This window comes from Stegodyphus dumicola, chromosome X2, assembly GCF_044657685.1.
Source record: "Stegodyphus dumicola isolate Sdum_Otavi_A_Nest chromosome X2, ASM4465768v1".
NCBI classification, from domain to species: domain Eukaryota; kingdom Metazoa; phylum Arthropoda; class Arachnida; order Araneae; family Eresidae; genus Stegodyphus; species Stegodyphus dumicola.
Genome location: NC_140781.1, coordinates 154,023,004 through 154,046,471, shown reverse-complemented (window position 1 = coordinate 154,046,471; position 23,468 = coordinate 154,023,004). Strand labels below are relative to the sequence as shown.

At 31.7% G+C, this 23,468-nt stretch overlaps 2 protein-coding genes across 2 annotated transcripts in view; one reads left to right on the top strand and one right to left on the bottom strand.

Moving 5' to 3' along the window:
• rau (RA domain-containing protein rau) overlaps positions 1-23,468 on the top strand; it is a 101,071-nt gene that overhangs the window by 62,667 nt on the left and 14,936 nt on the right. The window contains exon 3 of the mRNA XM_035354417.2: positions 8,395-8,572. Within this exon, the coding sequence (XP_035210308.1) occupies positions 8,395-8,572 (178 nt within the window). The remainder of the gene's footprint in view (positions 1-8,394; positions 8,573-23,468) is intronic.
• Positions 13,481-22,953, bottom strand: LOC146992951 (uncharacterized). Its single transcript, XM_085809588.1, has 5 exons — positions 22,907-22,953; positions 22,030-22,137; positions 21,403-21,521; positions 21,067-21,092; positions 13,481-20,324 (listed from the first exon to the last, which is right to left on the bottom strand). The coding sequence occupies exons 1-5, from the start codon at positions 22,951-22,953 to the stop codon at positions 18,639-18,641; spliced, it is 1,986 nt and encodes a 661-aa protein (XP_085665714.1). The 3' UTR covers positions 13,481-18,638.

Sequence of the window (23,468 nt, the reverse complement as noted above, 5' to 3'; positions counted from 1 at the left end):
AGGCAAACTTTTATATAACTCCCTTGAAAAAGACGTAAATACCACATGCAGGTTAAAAAAATGGCTTGTCATAATTACTTTCATCAAAAAAATGACTTTGAAAATGCCCCATAAAATGATTTTTTTTAAATCTACATTTTAGGATTAAAATCTATACTTTTTCCTAAATAGATGTGTACATTTCTGCCAATAGATTTATAGAAATTTATAGAAATAAAAGTATCCTTGAAAAAAGTTACCTTTTTCAGGTATTTTGTATGCATTTTGTAGGTGTCGTGTAGACACGAAAATGGTCCGATCCTCAAATTTTTTTTCCTCTCTCCACTCCTCCCATTCATATATCACATTCCTTCAAACCAATTTTAAACAATAAATATTCATACATTGACATTAGAGGGACATATGGAATTATTAGGGAATAGATTATTCTGGAATTTTCTGTGAGTTTCTTTTGTATTACTTTGCAAAAGTAAAATGTCACACAACCTCCTAAATAGGGTTTTCTGAGTAAAAGAAGGTTCATTTTGTTATGTTTTCTGGGCAATAATAAAAATAGGTGTTACTGTTGTATAAAATAGAAAAACATTCTAAATAGAAATCAGCCCGTAAAGTTTCTTTTTGATCTTGGATCCTGGTGGTTCTCTTGTGAGCATTCAAAACTGTGACGTCAGATGAAACCTTTCTGTAGAACTGCACAGGCACTTGTTCTTTGGGAGAAATAACCCCCAGTATTTTTTTCCTGAAAGTAGATCAGTTACTTCTCTTTTATTACTCGAGTGAAAATTTTAATTGTCTTTGAAAGATCAATATTTGTAATTAAAAAAATATCAAGAAAATTTCTCACAGCACAAGAAGCTCTTGAATATATGAATTCTCTGTGTGGTGAAGAAATTGATGAGCCTGGAATGGTTATTATTCTCCCTGAGCCTAATTCAGTTAGTGGTGAAGAATAGATTGATGATTCTGTCACAGTCCGTAACACATCAGTACCAAGTGGCGAATCTAAAATAGAAGATACCGCAGGAACTATAGAAAGTTTAACAAAAAACTGTGGAGAACCTAATTATGAAGTAAAAGCCCTAAGTTCACCCATCTGTATTCCTTTTTGAAGACTATCAAAATATTGTAAATGTGGTTTCAGAAAAAACTTCAACTGAACTTTTTCACATGATGGAGGAAGACAAGATATCACATACAGTTGAAGAGCCTAACCGGTATGCAAACAAGCAAATGATCATTCTTTTAGTGTCACTGAAAGTGAATTCAAGCAATTGCTAGATGTCTTGTTTTACAGTGGATATCATATTTTATCACGTAAAAAAGTGTATCGGGAAAATGCCCCGCCACTGGTACAACTTTAGTGAGTCGGTGGGGGGGGGGGCTTCAGAAGTCTTTGTGTGACACTCTTTAGTTTAACTAATAAAACTTTTCATGCATTTCAAAAATTTTGTTACTGAGTTGTAAAGGGACGCTTGCAACATTTATTTATTTATTTATTTAGCATTTCAATGCTTCTGCTTTTCAGTCGAAGGGTTTGTATGTTCTCTTTTGATTCTTCTTTATTTAAAGAGCTGAAGAATATCTTTAAAAGGTTATAGTTTGATAATTTTAGTAATTTTCTCACAGAATACTGAGTACCAAATAAATTACAATTTAAATGAAAAAAAAAGTATTGAGCTTGGCTTCTAAGGTAGAAAATCATGCAAAATTCTATCTCGCTGATCAAATTACTGTAAAGTATGATTGAATGCTGCACTTTATTTTTATAACTACTGTTTACAACGAGGACATTTTACTTCAACAAAAAACTTTAAACAGTCAAAACCTGTTTTGATAGTAAGATATGGGAACTTGAAGCACATAACGTGTACCTAACCTCTACATATGCTAATCTAATGACTGCTGACTGGAAACTGTTGGCTTTACCCTGTCGGAAAATAATAATAAATAAATAATTGCTAAAACTCTATGGACAGTTTGCTCGGCCATTTACAACGTGCGGTTCCGAACTGGTAATTCCTTCAGCCATTCTGTATGCGAGACGGCTCAAACAGGAACAATGACAATACAGATTCGTGATGGCATTCCTGGTGTCCGCTTTTGTCGGGTTGTTACGCATAGGTACGTTGTTGCATAAGATTATTTTTCCTTCTGCCGGGAAGCGTCGCTTTTTGTATGCAGAGAAAGCATGTTATGGTCGGTTCAGTGCTTCTTATGTTTCTGGGGTACAACAACTTTATATACTTTTGTAAAACGTTGTGAAAGGCTTGTGGTCACTGGGTGTCTCAGCTTCCGGTGATGTTACATACATTTTTAAAATGAATCAGAAAAACTGTCATTGTTGAGTAGAATGCATTATATTTATTGTGCATTACCTTCAAAGGGAATTTTACTGCTTGCTTTAAAGGCTTTATATTAAATAATATTTTATTCGTATAATATAAGGAGACTGAATTATGTTTCTGTACGTTTGTTACTTGTTCAGTTTTTTGTTGTTGATATTATCTAGAACATTTTTTTCCAAAAGCGAAATAACACGACATGATTGGATGTAATTAACATTTTACTCTCTTCCCTTAGCAATCAAATTACGTATTTTTTGTGCGCAAATGAAATCTTTCAAAACTCTAGAAGTTGCTAACATCCTTTTTACTCTTCATATTTTGGTCTTACTTACGTTTCGCTTCTCCAAGATTATGAATCTTCAGATCTTGCTCTTGTCACTTTCCTTTATCTTCTATGTTGTTTTTAGATACTTACACTATGATAAAAGAGAGACGTGCATATCTATGGAATGAGTAAATATTATTTTTCGCCACGTTAAATGTAATCTATGATATGAATAAACTATAACATAGTCATAACTTTTCTCGAAATCAAGCACGCACAAAATCATAAAATGCGCTTTCTCGAAACTTCGGTTTTTTAGATTCGTAATTTCGGAATGATGCCTACAACACATATAGCATAATATATGTAAGTTCAGCTAAAGCACTTTTTTTGGGTACAGCCTCGTTATTCCATTTTTAGTATTTAGAGCGGTAGTCCGAAGTGTAGTCAGTTAGATTGTAACCAGATTTGTTTTAATGTGTTCAAATAAGAATTATTCTAGCTTCTTCATTGTTTATTTTATCGTGCTTTGTCAGTTTTAAAGTTGTCGATACTGATACTTGTATCTTTAGTAATTATGTCTTGACAGTATATAATTGGAATGAAAGTCTTTGGTTTTTCGTCATTCCAAACACTTCACTTTTTACGTGTGCCTTATGCTGTGACACTTTAAAACTAGACAGAATAAAAGCATCGCTTATGATAGAAAAGTAAGAACGTATGAATAATTATTTATAATCCAATAGGAAAGTGAGTATATAAGAAACAATTGTTATTGAGTTTTTTTTCCCAATATTTTGAAGGTTAGCAAATTCTAATAATCTGAATTGGAAATTGGTTTGTGTATAAAAAGAGAATTGCTAGTTTGATTTAATAGTCGCGACAGAAAATGCACGATGGTGCTCATACGTAGCATCCAAACAGAAGCATTTGCCGACAGAAAAATGCCTTCAAGCAGCATTTACAAAAATAGAATGATTAGATTTGGAATGATTCAATGAACAGAATAAGGAAATATTTCACATCGCAGAAGATGGTCCTTGAAAAGGAAGCGGATTATTTCTTCTCTGTCATCTAGCAGCAAAAGTTATTTTTCGCTCTTGTTGTCAGTTCTTTATGAATTGTGAAGCAGACGGTATCGTGTTTATGACCAAAACTTCATAGCAGATCATCTGATGTTGAAAAGCTTATTCTCTTTCAGACTGCTGATATTTTTAGGCGAATGAACTAGTTTACAGATATCACTTTGTAATTTTGTAGTAGTATATTTTGAGTTTATACTTGCGTTTCTGGTATTTTCTGTTAAACTTTTGATAAGTGTTCGATAATATTAAAGATGTGCTACGCTAATACGAGCAGTTTGCTAAATTTTATTGATATATAGCTACCGAGAGTTTTTTTTTATATTGGGCAAAAAATAAGCATTTTTTTAATCCTTCCATTAATTTGCGCTTTCTTTTTTGTACTTCCATCTGTCTCCCGTTAATCACGTGTAGACAAGTGAAATATCTAAATTCATAGATTTATTTTGTGGTCTGGAGGAATGTAGATACATTTGTTCAAGCAGAAGTCTTGCTTTGACCTAATAGTTACCAAATTTTTCTGCCAAATTTTTACCGCATCTTCATTCTGGCCAGGTAGATGTGTCTAGATCTTTGCTTTGACAGACACGGACAATATCAGAAGTTTTTTAATGTTATTTGAATTCACTGTTTGGGAGCATTCATTTTCTTTCTGTTTCAACATTCGCCGCTTTCGTGAAAATTACATTAAACAGGGAAACCAATTTGTGAATTGAATCCAAGTCGTTAAGAGCTAGAAGGAGATAGAGCTAGCTAAAAACTGACAGATTGCAATAGCGTCTTATTCTAAGTATGAAAAGAAAGTGATTAAGATCTGATTTAAGCCTATAGTTGATATAATGGGAATACTTTTGGTTAATTTTTGCTGTCATAATTTTCTTTGTTAACTCACATTTTTTCTGAGATTCAGATTTCGGTTAAAAGAGAATTCAAATTATTTAGTCGCTCTCCAATGAACAGATTTATGTGTTCGCTATGTTTATGAAATCTAATCACTTCTTTATTTTTTACATAAAAGATTGTTTCTTGATTTTAAAAGATTTATCGTCATTTATGTAAAGTTATTCGCTACTGTCAGTACCAAAGATGCAATATTCTTTGTGTCACTGTGTGTTAGATCTGAAGCAAGAACTAAGTTTCCATAGCTGAAATCTGTAGAAAGTAAGACCTTTACAGAATTAATGCTTACTCCTCACGTATGTATGTATTTACACATATTACCAATTTCTGTGCTACTGCATTAAATAGAATTTCTTGGGTTTAAATTTCTACTCGTCTTATTTAAATTTAGCAATTAATTTTTATACTTATACCGCGCAGAAATAAAAAATGCAAAGCTTGAATTTGAGCAATGTATTTTCTAGAATCACTGATTATCGTAAATTTTTATTTTTGTTATTTGAATCTATAAGAAATTTTCTTCCATCCCACCCATGCCTTCGGCTAGCATCAGGAGGTCCGGAGTTGAAATCTCGGCGAGGGCATTGCTCATTTTTTATGTTTTCTGCTCCGATAATTGCCTTCTTGAATTCCCCATATGTGGATTATCGTTATTATATTAATTATCGTACGTATTAATTATTAATTCCCCGTGCGTGCTGCTTTGGTGTAAATGTTTGGCACGTCCAAATAGCAAGTGAAAGATCCATTGTTCGAACTCCGGTGAGGATACAGTTGCTTTTTCATATTTCTTGCTTCTAAAACACCTAGAAGTCTCTACAAGTCCTAGAAGTCTTAATTGCTTCTTTCATCGATAAACCTAGAGACTAGAAATCTACTGTATAAGTAGCAGTATTAACAGGTTAGTGTTGTAAAATTATGTATAATTGTATTTTATTTCAAAATTTAAGCCTTCAGGTGCGAATGCTTCGTCCTAGTGTGATTTCTTCTTAATGTAAATAGCGAATAAAAGCATCATTGTGAATGTCATATTTACAGTTTACTTAACAACACATACTGCTTTGTAAAATTTTTAGCACTCCGTTAAGAATTTTTAAATGAAAGACCGAAGTCACACTAATGTAAACTTTATCTTTCCCCCTTATATCATATACAGCATTTTTATAAGCATAACGTTAGTATGAACTTGCTTCGCATTTACTACAGAGGGAAAAACTTTTACTCATAGGTAAGTATCTCAGCATGGGTATTTTAAACGAAGTACTTAGATTCCTGCTGTTTGCATAGTTTTCATCACGTACTGCTAAGTACCCAGTTTCCACTGAAAACTCTATATGAAATTTGGTGGTTTCCTGAGAGTTAGTATGGGTTTATTCGTAATTCAAATATTTAACTTACCAATGAATTAATGTTAGCACGGGCGTAGCTAGAGGGGGGCAAAGGGGGCTTCTGTCCCCGGGCGTAGAATCCAAGGGGCGCCAAACTGATGTTACGGAATTTTAGAATTAAATGTTTTCCATCCTTGGCAAGCAGTAGGGGGCGCGCCCTGGGCGCTGAAAACCCTAGCTACGACTCTGAATGTTAGAAGAAACAGCGAAAATGCTTGACTTTCTCCTGGAAAGTTTCCTAGAAGATGCTGAATTGCAATAATGACCTTTTACTTAGTTTTAGACTTTCGTATCGTTGGAGAAACTCTGTCGGAATGAGAAGTAGATGAGATAGCAGACTTATCATACTATTTAGCATACGAATTTAAATATGTTGGGAATATTTGTATTTAGAAATTTAAATAAGTCTAAAAGCATGGGTTTTGCTAAAAGTGCTGATGAATTAAAAGACTTATGAGTTTCGAATTCGCGTTTAGTAAAATTAGTATTAGCCTACTTTCACTACTAAACAGGTTTTTAAACCCTTAGGCAGCAAATTTAGTAAAGTGCTTATTATATTTTGTTCCTTCCGTGAAACGGAAAGAATTTAAATTGTTGTTGTCCTTTGCATTTAATCTGAACGCATTATAGCAACCAAGCAAAAATTATTGCATTCAGATTAATGTTAACGTCCCTCTTCGAGGAATCTCAGCATCACGTTGCGAATACACTTACAGGACACCAGGTATTCGAGCTTTGATCTTGATTGGTAACCTGTTTGAGAAATATTTCATTGACAGAGCAGTTGCATTCTTCTTGCTATCGCAGTTAATTTGTGGACATTAGTCGTTATTTCATTCGCGGCACTGACCCTCACGCACACTCACGATCTTCATGCATCACTGCTTCGATGGCGCGCAGAACCACGCCCTCTTCCCAGCGCAAACTCTAACAACGCAGCTATTGTGTCCCACTGGCCCAAAGGGTTGCCATAAGATGATCACAAAACAGGCTTTTTTTTTTTTTTTTTTTGTTCTTTGTTTATTGATATATGTTTGGCTTCCTGTTGTTATATCCGAATTCTATTTAATTTCTAAAATTATCGTCGAGATGTTTCATCACATTGAGCAATATTTTCAGCATATTTCCCACATTCAGTCTGCAAAATAAGTAAATCCTATTTTATATTTCCATCAGCATATCCAAGGTTATTGAAGTTCGTTTGTGGGTAACAAAAGTGCATTTGTACATTTTTTTTCTTCGATTTTTATTCTCTCGTTTTCTGTAATCTTCATTTTATTTAGGAATGATTATTTATTGCTTAAAATCTTAGGCAAGTTCCCAAATAGGGTGAAGAAATTTCCGAAGGAAAAGGAATATAATCATTACCGTACTTGGTAGAGCATTCACTTCAAACTGTATCGAGCAGTGGTAACGTCTTGCCAACCATCATAATCCTAAAATATGCACTCCTAACCATTTTATATGGTATTTTCCACATCGGCACTGTACACAGTACTTAATGAGTCAAGTATTATACTTGACATTCGAATCATCAATATTATTCATAATTGGTATGTGTCCCTTCTCGAACAGGAAAACAAGGATTATAAAAGTACTCAGTCCACATCGAATAGCAAGCCGAATCTTGGAAGACCTTGTGGTTAAAAGTACTGGCTATCTGAATGCTATGTCAAGAGTTCGATATTTACCGGAAGCAACTGCTGAGTGTGCAGAATTGCATTTTAAAACATATCGCCTGTTTCGTTCCTACTTCCATCAACTGGCGCACAGTTTCCATTTGAATCTTAGGAACTCAAACAGCATTGGCCAATGGCCATCTTAAGTAATTATTTGTAAATAATTTATTATGTTTCTGTATTTGGTTTCCTGCACTATGTAGATTTTGTATTATTTCTTATTGCTTCTGTATTAATATATTGCGGATGTAGCCTATTTTCAAGTAACGCCTTATCATCAACAGTTATTCAGACCATGCAGTATTTCGTAATGATCATTTAGTTTTGATGGAGGTTGGACTTGGTGTCCAAGCACTCCGGTGCTAACACCATTTCTATTCTCTCCTAATAAAGTCCGATACTCGTTGGCTATCCATTTAGATTTACGTCCTTCTGGAATTATATCTTAAGGTTTTTTTCAATCTGATTTCCCTCTGGAAAGTGCTTCAAATTATAACTGTATTTCAGCTAAACACTACAGTATCCCGGCAACTGAATAAGATGAAAGAGGATATTCTCTGCTGCTGAAAAGATTAAAGTTGTGTGATCCAGTCAGGGAGATACCCAGAGCTGGATTAACTCTTAAGCAAAATAAGCATTGCCATTTTATTCTTTGTTGATGTTTTATTAACCTTTAACCAGCATGGGTTGTGATTAGATATTTTTTCTGATGTAAATTTGTTTCTTTTATTTCAGTGTACTATCAAAGTGTACACAAAAGTATTATGTGCAGATATGGAGTACAAAACATTGTGCATCTCTCAACAAACTACGAGTAAGGAAGTGGTTCGGATGCTGCTATCAAAGTTCAAAATGAAGCATCGAGATCCTAATCTCTTCTATCTCACCATGGAAGTTTGGATGCGGAAAACAGGTACCTGTTTTTAGATTTTATAAATAAATAAAACATAAAATGTTTAAGTATCATTCCAGAATCTCTCTGGTGTATTTTCATTTAAAGGTCCATAAAGACTGACAACGCAAAATTTAGAACGAATAATTCATATTTAATGCAAAAATTGTCATTTAGGGTTTGGGATTTAAAATTTCTCTGTAGTTTCTTTTTTAATTATCAAACATCAGAGATCGAATTTTAATGCTAAATATATGTTAAAATTGTACAAAACATTTATCCATTTGTATGCTGAGACTACTTTTTTCATATGTACAGATAAATTTACTATCTAATTATGTTGGCATTTGTAATTAGGTCACATGTTAAAAATAAAACTCTTGATGTTTGTCAATGTCCAGATCTTTAACTTTTAAGGAGGTATGTAAAATTTAGAATGCAAAAAGTTTAAAAATAATCTTAATCTGACTTGTGATGATTATGAATTTATAAAAACTTTAGTTTAATTTTTTTTTGCGTCCTGTGTGTCTGATTGAACATATTTTTCTCATTTAGATGTTAAGTTAGAAACAAGTTTTGATTTTGTAAATGAAATGGGGGGATTGTCATTTAGTGATTCATCATTCTGTAATATGGACGCTAATTTTTGTATTGAACGAGAATGTAAAAGTCGAAATAAAATCTTAAAGTAGTTTCCGAAAGTGTAGTTCCGCGCAGGAGGATTCGAATAAAATCCAGCAAGTAGTTAATAAAAGAAAAAAAAATCTTAAATAAAATAAACTATTTTATTTCATTATGAAATAACAAAATAAAAATTTACAATGTGTTCTTGCACTTCATCAAGAAAAGCTATAGCTCAGCAATCAAAACTAATATGTAACTTTAAAGAAACGAATTAAAAGAACTCTTATGATGTCAATATTCTGACGATTAACTAAATAAAAAGCTTAAATTGAACACTTTTGAATACTATCAGAATAATTTTTGAATAAATATGTGGATTGAACGTGAGCCATAGTCATTTACTATACGTACAGCTGGCTAAAACTTATATGTTCGTCCAAGAGTAATTTTCCTAACCTTTTTAAATAAGAAGATATGCATTGAAATAAGTCCATCAACTTATGCAATGTATTGTAAGAAAAAGAATCCAAGTATAAAATAACGGATGTATTTGGGAATTATAATCAAGAAAATACCTCTCTCTAATGGCATTTTGGGTAGGGGTTACGGAACCCAAGCGGCTCTGGGGAACAGCATTATCAACATTCATAAAATTAAACGTCTTTAGTTTTTAAAATCTTTACTGACTGTATTACCATCATTGAAGCGAGTGTTCTGCATATAAATTTTCACCATTCCATGCATATTTTCTAACTGGAATATATTCTACTGAAGAATCGTTCGCACTAGCTACCGACTTTAGAAACTGAAAGTAAGAGTCGAGTACAATATTACGATAAAATATCACTGTGACAACCTGAAAAGATAATAGTTTCTTTAAACTTAAACTTCTTCCTATTTATATCGAATTTATTCTAAATCATACTTTAATTTTTTTAACCTAGATCTTTAGAATTTTCTTGTGGCAGTAGCATTTCTTAGGCGCAATACAATGTTTTTATACGTTTAGGATTTAAAACAACAAATTTAGCTTTAAGGAAATGTCTGCTTCGGAATATGATTATCCGAATTAAGATACATGTTCTTATAAATGTTCATATTTTTGACGTAATCTTTAATCGTTTTAGTGTGCTATAGTTAAAAGAATGCAGTGGTTTTCGTAAATGTTTTAGACGAAAATATGATAAATGTAATTTAATTTAAAAGACGATTAGCCGGGTTTATGTGTGCAGAAAATAACATCTCCAAAGACAGAGTTACTGATCCTGACGATATCGTAAGATATATAATTTCAGATTTTATATTAACTAGCCGTTGGTTGTGCCGAGAGCTAAAACTCTGAAAGTTCTGAAAGCCTTGATTATCATGCATCTTCTGCATTATATCAGAACTAATATTTGCTGATCAGTACTCTATTGTAGAAAAATCTGTGGGTTGATTATAGCCTACCTTCTTGAAATTAGATTTGCTTAATATGAGTCTGACATTACGATACACATAAAGCCGGTGCTAATTAATTATTGGGATTCGCTGAAATCTGAGTAAATGTCTTTAGAGATCGGCTTTGATTAACCGCTTTGGAGTGGGGGAAATAAATAAGTAAACAAAATATTTATTGAAAATTTTAAAATTATGGTTTGTTTTTACAAATTTGATACGGGAAACTGGGGGTTCATTTCTAAATGTGTTAGTATTAGAATTGCTTACACATGGATCATCACTAACAAAGCAGCTGAAGCATCCAAACAGTGGTAGCGCATATTAGCTTTCATTACAGGCTACTGAACTTGCTTGCTGTATGGAATTTTTATCGATTTCTCTCGTGCATAATGCAAATGCGAACCTTTTTTCTGTTACAAAGTTTTCCATGAAGACATCCCGTTCCAGGCAGAAAACCGTCATTTGCTTTCCGATCATAAAATAATAAACATTCACTGATCTTACGCAGAGCTGTCTTAATGCGTGGACCTGCTACACTCTTGCCCGAGGGTCCCATAGGCATAGGGGGCTGACGGTAATCCGTTTATATTTCATATTTCATTTACATTTCACTTCTGTGAGCAGTGGTAATGCTGTAAAGACCGTTTTGATCTTAGATCGGGTTAGACACGTACTGTTGCATATTTTTAATTCCTCCTTTTGCCTATATGCTAAGTCAAAATTCACTTATTTAAAATAAAGTAACTTCTATGGCCCACATGAATAGGTGAAACCCAGGTTACAATTATTAATTGCCTTTCTTAACAACAAAACGACATTTAAAATAAGTAAATGAAGTAGGTATTGCGCAGTTTTTTTAACTGCGGAACTTTTTGAGTTGTTACACTACACTGCATGATCGTTTCAAACGAGAAAAGATTCATCATGGACAAACCCCCTGTAACTTACCAACTGTATACTTCCTATGTGCATTTTAAAATGCAAGAAATTTACCTTCCATCTTTTCCGTGCACTTCCATAATTGGCGAAATCAACTGAATCCATCTGTCCTTTCCAAAATAGTGGTCTAAAACGATTTGCAAAACATCTGAGCTTTTTAGAAAAATTTTCGTTTTTGTATAGGTTTACGAGGTCTTGAGTGCTGCTGAAACCTTCCATCTCGAATAGATCGCATTACAAGAATCAAGAACTATATAAACGAGACATGACATAGTTGACTACTCTTTGATTTGGGTTAAATTACAGAAGCAGTAGCTTTGCATAGGTTCGCAACCATTATACGACCAATTTTCACTATTTTGGTGGGTAGCTTATTTCCATACCCTTATTCATAGAAATTAGGGTATGTTCCATCTGAAAATAATTTCGAAAGTAATCCTATGCATTAGTAATATGCGAATGTTCCCCGTGATCATCTGTTAGTCCATGATGGGTATTTTCCTCGCGTCAGTGACTACGACCTTGTCCTCCACCTCTTCTCACCTGACCTCGCTACTGACACGCTTGCTAATCACACGGGAAACTAACCGAGTCCATCTTTAATTGCACTAAGCTGCTCCCACATACGCACGCCCGGTGAAATTTTGGTGTGGAGATGATTTAAAACTGCTGTTTTTCCTCAGCAATGTAGAGTATCAGCGCATGCAGATGAGAGTGAAAATTATGAAACATATTCAACTAAGACCTTTCTGTTTCTTCATAGTTGAGTTCTAAAACCTTGAATAACGAATAGATCAAGAAGTTTGGAAAAACTTGAATAGCGAATAGATCAAGAAGTTTGGAAAAACTTGAATAGCGAATAGATCAAGAAGTTTGAACACAGAGAGAAGTTTCAAAACTCGCACTTCCCCCATTTAATTTCGGAGTTATTTGGAGGCTAAAGACATTAAGTGCATTTCAGTCTGTTTTTCTACATACTTTGAGATCACACAGGTCATTGCACAGGCGTGAGATGAAAGCAATTTCTATTTCGACATTGCAGCGGTTAATGTTTGGGAGAGAGATACTGATTACGAAAAACGCAAAAAACATTTATTACAAATTCGATTTGTTTTTTAAAAAAAGTAGTGTTTGTTCAGATACTGATGAATATCGTTGCAATATAGGAAGTCGTGGCTTCCTAGTTGCTCTCAGACAAATGATTTAATCGGAAATTTAGGACATCTTAAGTCTATTGAACTCTTGAGCTCAGATCAAACGGGACGAGAGGATGAAATTAGCACTTGGAACATTAATAGATAATGGTTTATTTGCCTATAGGAAAGCAGTCGCAAAGAATCTCTAGGGAAAAGAAGGCAAGCTCTCGTAGACACAATGTAAACCAGTTGGCTCGCCCTCAGGCAAATTTCGAATCCAAGTCAGTATGCGGTGAAGCAAACACGCAGGGTGTAGTCGAGGCGGAAAATCGATCTTACTTTAAACGCTCGTGAAGCAGAAAGCGTAAATCTTTTATTTGATAATTAGCTTTTACTATTTTTTTTTTTTTTTAATTTTGCTTTGCAGTATATGATTTTTTTATTTTACATCCACTTTTTTCGTTTCATAATTATTCATATTAATACTTAAATATTTCAGAAATGGTTATTATTAGTTTAATACTTCGTTTAATTACGGCTTTAAAATATGATTTAATTTTAAATGCCATGTAGTACGTATGTACGCAATTTAATAAATGTAACGTTTGTTATTGCACATGACAGAATTACTGAGATATGGCAAAGCACACAAAGGCTATATATTTAATAGTCTGAAATACATATCAACCGTTAGCAATTTTAAAATAAATAAATGATGCACTCTTCAATACAATTTTATTAAAGATTTTTGCTTATTCAGCTTGAAAGAAATAAAGACAACACATATAAATTAAGATATTAAAAAATTTATTTACACAAAATTTCATACTAAGATACACAATTATCAAATCACTATGACATAATATATAACAAGCAAATGTATGATTTTTCATACAATCGCTGATAAAATCTTTTTCCCTCTTTTGTTTCAAATAAGTTTTCTCTGAGCTAACTTTTAAAGATATATCAATTAACACAGTATAACAATAATTAGATGACATTATTTTCGTGTTTTTTAAGAATAATACATTTTAAAATTTTATTGTAATTTATGTGTTTTATTAGAAATTCTTTTTTCTACTATTTAAACAAAAAATTTGGTAAAATATTCATAAATTTTTGTTTTAGAGATATATAAAATTTTAGATTTATCATACAGAAAAAATAGCAAAGACAAAAAAAGGAGAGAAACCATTAAAGCTATGCTAAGAATGTATACTAACATACATTCTTAGCATAGCTTTAATGGCAGAAACTACAACAATAATATATCTTTTAGAAATCAAATTATTCTGAAATTTAAATACTTAGATCTCACACAGGTCATATTTTTGTAAATTAGTAATTTTCATAAAATAATAAACTCTGTAATACCCAATGTTTAGGAGCACATATTAGAGATTAAGAGATAATAGTTAAAAAATAACTTCTATATAATAACAAACAATCTATGTTAGTTCTTTAAGAAACATTCAATATCTGACTGAAAATTTTAGATTCAGTCAGTATTGTTTTGGAAACAATCTGAATTTGTCACTTATGGCTACTAAAAACAGTTTTGAGAGAATGTGAAAATTTTGGGATTATTTTCCATATTAAATTCATTGTTTGCTTTCCCCCAAAAAAAGGAGGGGGTGGCAAATTTGAAAAGAAAATATATTTTACAAAAAGAAAAGCAAACTAAATCATTCTGTACCAATGATAATAATGCATGATGTTAAAGCACCATTATTCAATGCTTACAGCAATGCTGCAAATTTTCATAAAAATGTCAATAAATATATCTTTTAACGTGCTGAATGCAGGAATCTTAAAACTGCACATTTGTAAGAGTATGAGAAAAATCATCAACTGAGGGGTCTGAGCAGTATAATGCATTTCCATTCATCAAATCACAAATAAAAGCATCTACATGGAAAACAATATCTTAATATATTATCCATAAAAAATGGCTTGGTATGCATTTTGTATTAAGATAATTTTCAAATGATTTGCATAACTAGTAAAAGAAGGAAATTTTTATTATAAAATCTCAAATAATGGAATCTTTTTGTATAGAATGAGATACTGTAGCAATAAATTTCCTATTATGCACTTCACAAAGTATTTCATATTGAAAGGAAAAGAAGTAAGATATGTGATAAGATTATTTGTTTACCAATCCTAAAATGTAACTTAAAAACTATCTGAAAACCTCTGCAAATTTTTATATTAGTTCAAAGACTTTCCTGTTCATCATGCTTTAGAATTTGTGAGAAATACTGCTTAAGATAATTCTAACTTTATAAGGTAATAAGCAAATGGTTATTTATAATTTATTCAGTGATTAATTTAGCAGTTTTAAAAGAACACATGAAGCGGTGTAACAATAATTAAAATACTACATTTCCAAAGAAGACATACAAATATTACTTTCAAATCACTGCATAGTAGGTGCCACTTAATGTGATCATGTTTTTTCATATCTATTTTCATAATATTAGCAGAATAATAACATTAATTTTAAAAAAGCACTTCAGAATGAAAATGGAATTTAACTAATTTAATTAAAAAATATCAAGAACACAAGTATTTTCACAGCATTTTAATTAGAAAATGCAAAAATGTGTTTGTGAACTGCTCATAATGTTCCTGAATATTATTTTACTGCTTCTGTACACGTAATCTTAAAATTAAAAATGCATCTTTTGTTTGAAGACTGCCAGTGTAAAATTAAGCAAAAATGCAACCATTATTTGCCATCAGTGTTTTCAGGATTTTTTTTGGGGGGGGGGAGTGGCTTCTGAAAAAGAAAGGACTTATGTGTGATTGTTCTTAAAATCAATAGAGTTCCTCATAGGATACGTCAAACTAAAGTTGTTGTTTTTTTAAACCTGATTTTAAATAAATGACTAAAGTTGAAATCAAGGTGTTTGGAAACCTAATCTCACACTTCGCAACATTTCCGTGTCACCTGACAATTTTTTAAAATCTATTTTAATCTAATTTGGCAATGTTAAATTTTAAAAATCCATTCTGTATGAATCTGGACATATTAACTAAATTGTTGATCACAATAAACAATATTAACTGAATTGTTGATCACGATAAACAAAGTATTTTCCAAGTTTTCATATGAGTGAGACTTCACTACATCGATGACAATATCCAATTAATAACATTAACCATGACCACAATAAGCAGCGTCTACTGTATTCTTTTAAGTTACATAATGCACTTTTTTATCTCTCTATACTTTGTATATAGCTATAAATTACATGTCTAAATACGTTGAAAAAAAAAACTTGAGAAGAAAATACAGAGCAGGATGCAATGTTAGCAAATACAGCATTCAGAATTTTTTTCACACGTAAATTAAAAAAAATAAATAAAATAAACATTGTTATTGTCAAAATTTATTAGCATAACACAGCTCAATGCATAGTGGAACCTCAGGTTACAAATATGTTTCACGATGAACAAATTTCCTAACCAAAAAAAAGAACTGTCTCGAAAGACAAACATACAAGCTATCAATAAATGAATTTCCTACATGTTTTGAGGTCACTTCTAACAAAAATGAGCAGTTTTAATATTCTCTATTATTCAATTTTCATGGACAAAGCCTTGTAATACATAACTAATGAAACAATGAATTCAATCTAGAAGAAATTATTACCAGAGATTTTGAAGAAGTTGACAGTTAAGGATTTTTCTGTTTCTATATAATGCCTAAATCCTTTGACGCGCGGTGGTCGTGCCCTGAAACCACCAATTTTGGAATTTTTTTTTTTCTTCTTTCCGAAATTTTTGAATGAAAATTGATTTATTACTGATCTTTTACCAGAGAGTTTTCTCTGACCTCAACACACTTGCTCCCCAAGCTAGTATTGTGATTTTATAAATTATTTCCTGTGGTTTAAATTTAATGTAAATATACTTTGCTATAATAAAAATTGAAATCGCTTAAAGTTTTATTTAAATTAAAAATATTTTCTGAATATTTTGGGATGAAATATGAATAAAATAAGTATAAATGGGAAATGAATGATCCGTACCAAAGCCAAAAAGACCAAGCCCTCCCCATTAACATAAAAAACCACAAACGTCATCTGATGAAAAGAAACTAAATAACACTGGACATATACCAGTGAAATTTAGATCCAGGCAGTGTATACTTTGTAGCACAAGGAAGAAACCTCATAGAAGATACATGTGTGAAACATGGAATGTGAGTCTATGCATGTACCAAAAAGACAAAACATGCTTTGAACAGTGTCACAATTTTTTTTTTCTTTGAAATTTAACAACAAAAACACTGATTATTTTTTTAATCCTTATTTTACTGAGTTTTTTTACTCATTTAGCCAAATGTCCTTATTATGTAGGTACTTATATTTTCACTGCTACAGAAAAATTACATAAATGTTTATTTTTTAAATTTTTCTGACGATTTACCTTGTAAAATAATGTTAAAAAATTATATATAATGCAATTCTTACATACATTTTTTTTTTTTTTTTAAATTCGTAATTTTCTATTAATTCAGGATATTTGTTAAGTTTGCGGGAGTATAATGGAAAAGTAACCCTTTTTTCTATCAGCAAAATTTATTTCTATTTCATTTTAAAGATTAATAACAATATTTCTTCCCTTTTCATTTCTCATTATCTTGTAATTATATCACCAACTCTTTTTAATACATGTAAAACTCTACTACTGAACTAGTTTCTTTCTAGTTTAGATTTAATGATTTGCACTGGTTTTTCAATTGTAAACTGGTGCAAATGTTACCAATGCAAAAGTTTAAAATCTGCAATCATCTGAGGCGAAGGAATGAATCAATAATATATTTTACAGAAGTTCCTAAAGGAGAATTAGGTTTGGTTTACAAAGATTTCAGATGACCTCTAGGAACAAACTATATTCGTTAACTGAGGTTTCACTGTACTTACAGACAATTTAGATACTGAAGTTACATTTGAAGATACACACATAAATCCAAATTTCATATATATACATAAATAGAAATTTCATATATATACAGAGAGAGAGAGAGAATTAAATTACATGAACTTTTGTAAAATTCAACAAATTACATTACATTACAAAAACATTAAAATCCAACAAATAGTAATATAGCAAAAATACAAAATCAAAAACTTCTCACACATACTCCTTACATTAATATATTTTTCTTACAAATAATACATATAATATATACAAATAAGACTTTTTAGTGTAATTTAATAATTTCTTTCTTTCCTCTACATCTGTTTTTCAAGCTGTTATTTATACTTTTCAGCTTATAATATATCATAAGCTGAGCATATGAACTGACAATATATTCCCACATTTTTACTGCATGATAATGGCATGTAAGCCATTCATGATCAATTAGTTTCAGTTGGGATATAATTTTGGATTTCACATCTTTTTGGCTACATATTTTATCAAACAAAGTTACAAATTTTTCACCCATCTCACAAATAGTAAATGTAAACTGTTGTGAGGGGTAACACAATCCATTTTTCACTACATCAAATTCTTTAAAATACAAAAAGTAAGTGTGTTCACCCAAAGATTTATCAACAAGAAGAATATTCTTACATAAAGTGCAAGGAAATTGCTTCAATGCCCTTCCAGCAATATATCCAGCAACATAAGCTGCTGAATTTTGTGAAAATACATCATATGATGTACTTGCAATACAAGCACTAGTATCAGAATTTTCATTTGCTACCAATAAGGGATCATCAAAGTCAATTTCCATATCATTTACATCACTGCCATTTCCAGGCTCAGTGTTATCGATAACTGTCAGCAACTCTGTAGGTATCAAAACTGTATCGTTATCAGGTTCACAGTTTGATAGCTTACTTGTGCTTATGATATTCTGTGCCATTAGTATTCTCATCCTCTGTTGAAAATCATATGCAGTTGGATGGTCATTATTTCCACCTCTGCGTCTAACAACAGAGAAAAAATTTTCCAAGGCATCTTGGGTGAAACGACACATTAATACAAATGGTACATCTTCCAACAGAACTGGAATTAACTGCTGAACTGCTGATAGTGTTAATTTCCAGCCAAATATACTTGGGAAAGATATATTTTTTTTCTGTTTGAAATTCAATGCCTTTGATGAAATCCATCTTTTCCTTCCAGGTTTTTAAGTGAATTGATGACTTGGTAACTCCTGCAAGAAAAGGATTAGAGTGCTTAAGTGTTCTACTGCTCAAACTGTCAAATAAAATATTTATGTTTGAACAGAAATCTGCTGTAAGACTAGCCGATGCGGGTAAGCCATTTAGTGCACTAAGGTAACACAGGCCTGAAGCCACAGAATGACTGAAGACCTGAGCTGCTAATTTTACACTCATAGCACTAAGGCAATCCACATTTACATGGCGGTCTGTTAATTTCGGAACACATCTGTGAGGCATTTTACGATCAAATTCCCACAAAGATACAATGTGGTTCCAACTAGCAATTTTGCCACCCTGAAATTTAACATCATACTTTCTAAAATTATTTCGCAAGCACTTCAAAAGGTGAGGCACATCGAAAAGTGTGAATACCTTTTTGTCTTGACATATAATATATGGTCTTTCTTCTGTGACTTTCATAAATTTTTTGTAACAAACTACATTGTTTGCACCACCATCACAAACAACAGCCACAGGTATCAAACCACAATCAAATAATTTTGATAGGGCTTCCATGACCAAAGTACACAACATAAAACCTGGAGTAGTGCGAGAAGAAAAAAAATAGCCAATGACCTGTTTCCACTTTTTACACAGCCCACGGACCATAAAAACAAGACCATGAGTTGCATATTCGGGAAACATTTTTAGTTCAGTGTAGGAACCATAATTTTCAAATCCAACAATGTAATCACTTTTCTTATCATAAGATAAGCTTTGCTTTAAAGTGATTTCATCGAAGGATAAGATGCAATACCTGTCATGGATTTTCAGTTTGCTAGCAACTAATTTTATGGCATTGAGCACAGCAACTGAAAATCCAGGTTCCATTTTTATACCAGATACAGCTTTCAATAATGTAGGCTTGCTGGGCAAATGCAAAAAAGCCTTCAGTGTATTATATGATTTTGGACTACTAAGATAGATCTGAAGGCACAAATTTTTATCCATCAGTGACCATCTTCGTCCGTATTTTGACACATTTGATGCTTTTATTTGTGATTTTATAAAAGTGAAAACTACAGAACTAACTAATGAGCTAATCAGCTGGAATGCCTTTTCGACTCCAGCTTTGTTTGCTTTCCTTTTTGCTGAATGTTTTCGTTTTAAATATGCCAGCTTATGACTTAACTGCCTTATTTTTAAAGATTTTGGTGTTAAATTTTTGTTGCATTTTAATCTTTTTGGCGTCTCGGTGATATTATTTAGTTCTATGGAGTGCTGGTGTGAACCAAGTTCTAGAGAGCCAAAATCTGTTTGTGAAGTGCCAGAATCTGTTTCTGCCAAAGGACTTAAATTATCATCGATATTGATTGCATGCTGCTGCAATTTCGAGCACAACTTCATAGACAGCTGATGAACATTTACAACTCTGTCGTTTCTGGACAGCTCATCAGCTAGGAAGGAAAAAGAAAATTTATATATATATAACAAGACTAATGCATAATATTTCATCTCTAAACAAATAAATATTTAACTAACCTTTAACACGGTTTGACATTTAGTTTTAAGAAAAGAAGTTTTGGTTAATCTTCGGATTATGGTAACTTGGCGATTTTTTGGCGACCAACCCTGCTAGTTGTTTTTTTTTTTTTTTTTTTTTTTGGACGCCATTTTGTTTTGACAAAGTAAAGGCCTTTTTTTTTTTCTTTCTTTTTTTTTTTTACTACTCAACATTTTTTTCCAACAATTTGCTAGCCGAATTACGCTTATGCTAGAACTTTTATGGAACAAAAGTGCTTAATCATCACGAAGATTAGGTGGGAAATTGGGAGAAAGTGCAGAATCGCCCACTGCTTGCAGCGTTAAGAATTGCACATACACGGTATCATCCATGTATACGTCGATCTATTTTGACTTAAAAAAACATCCCAGAATTGCACAAAAATGGCATTGCGTACACTCTTGACTTTATCCATTTACACTGCTAAAGTCCTAGCTAGTAAACTTTATCGCCTTACCAAAATGTCGCCAAACTACCAGTTACCATATTCCAAAGATTAGCCAAAGTTTTAATTTTATTTTTAATTATCGTTAATTTCATTTATCCTGAGTTTGTAAATCTGATTCAAAGCCTAAAATTATACTTTGCGTAAATATATTCTGCTATATCATATTCTAAGAACATTCTGCTATATCCATAAAGGATTTACTAAGGAAAATTTAATGGATTTTAAAAAAGGGTTACTTTACATTCTCTCATACCAAAATTGACTATGTAAGAAACAGCAGAAGAGTTCTTTCATAATAAATAAGTTATATTATTTATGTAAACAAATGAAATTTCTGTGGGAGATTAAACTAAATTATCCTTCAGAAAAAGATTTATCACTCTTTTTAAAGACAGCAGACTACTCTCTTTCTAAGATAACATAGTAAGTTGTTGATCAGTACAATATATAAGAGGTTAAATTTTTAAAAATTTTTGAAATATATAAACTTGAAATTAATGCATACCTGTTTCACCAAATTTTGTTGGTTTAGCACTCGAATGCAAAAAATGCTTCTTAGTTGTGGAATATGCAGTCTTCAAAATGTGCGGAACAAAGACGACTTCGATATAAAAGAGAAGGTGGCTTCTTTAATATTTCCTTGTCACGTCCAATCAAGTAAATTCTACATGCTTCAAGCCATTGTGCTGATCTATAAAAGTTAAAACAACATGAAATTTACACCTACTTTACACAGGGAACACTAGTTTTAAGCATTCATTTAAAATGTAACTTATTACTGTGCAAAACAAATACATATTTTAGTTTTTCCAGAAATTTGACATGTAGATAACATTTAAGTACTAATTTATGTACAAAAAAATTAATATTTATGCATTTTACTCAAACTAATGTTAAATTTTTAAGCATTCTGCTTATGAAAAAATTCATTTTAGCTGATGCATATATTCAACTAATGCTTCTACGATTTTGTAATATTTACATAAATATTTTATTACTATTGTATATATAATTAGGCTAAACAGATAAGGCAACATTGAATATCACACAAAGTATGTTAATGAATATAACGTTTTCATTTGAAAAGGAATAATTTTTTTAAATAACAGAAAGTTAAAAAAGTTTCTTCATCTGTCATACTGTACTTATTTTCATGCATTTTAAATACTTATAACTTAAAATAAAAATAAAATTTTTACCTCTCTGGATTTTTAGGAAACCGAAAGAATTTTCTTTCAGGAAAATACCAAGAATTGGCATTACACACTACACAACGCACATAAGCCTTTGGTGAAGGATCATTTAACCTAAATGAATTATTATTATAAAGATTTAAATCACATCAGTACAGAATATATAAAAATAAAATATGGATATTTAATAATTAATATACAGAACACATTTAAGTTGCAAGGTTGAAATAAAATAAAAAAGAGCCAATGAATATCATGACACCAGAATTATGCAGCTAATTTACTTTAATAATTTTATTTTTAAAACTGGAAAAATTATTAAAAAATTAATTTAAAAAATAATTAAAAATTGGGATAATATTTCAGTTCTTAGTAGCAAAAAAATGATATCTGTGAATAGTTTATTATAAAGATTCTTTGATTATAAATAATGCTCAATGTATAGAATTAGAAAATATCATGAACTAAAAAATTGATACCTGGTTAAACGAAAATAGAAGAAGTTGCAATATACATTACATATAACTGCAGGAAAGATCGGATATGAAGAACTGAAATAATTTTCATTAGCAATCATAGTAAATCATCCATGATTGCTTGATTTTATCCTCGCAATTATATACAAATATACTAATTTTGCGTAAGAAGCTTTGATAGAGATTTTTCGAAATACTTCTGATTTCTTTAACAGTAGGAATTATAATTTTTCAATAAAATGTTCCAATGAAACTTTTAACTTTTTTAATGCCAACTTAATTAATAATCGTTCATTACATGATATTTGATTACCATCCCATGTTATGGAATGGATTTGAACATAACTCTGGTAATTAAAAAATAATTCTACTATGAAAAGGTATAAGAATTAAATATTTTTACGTACCTTTCACACGCAGGATCACTAGAGCGTGATTCATTATTTTTTTCCATTTCCAAATGTTCAAAATTACTGAAATCCTCGTGCTTAGCGTTCAATATGGCGCGCTATGACGACTTCTACGATGTTGTTGACAACCTCTCTGGCTCTAGCGCGCATGCGTGAATGAATTTCAGGGAACCTGAATTTACGCCTGTAAAGTTGTCAAAAAAGACACATTTTAGACTCAGTTTTTCTCCGTGGCGTTGCTGTGCAGTCGAAGCTTGACTTCTTCTCACTATAGATTCTTTGGCAGTCGACAACGGCGTGCCTAAAGGGATTGATGCCTTCATGCAGGACTTTCCAAAAGAAACCGGTTCTTATACACATTACACTTAGGAAAAACCACAAAAACATCCATGCATCCAGGCCCGTACGTCGGGATTCGATTCAGAGACTTGACCGCTCGGCCTATGGTGGCCCATCGATTAAATAGCAGCTGATTAGTGCAGATAAAAAAGATTTATTTCCTATTTTTCACACGAGAATCATTTAGTTTACTGCTGTAATGTTAATAACTTGATACAGG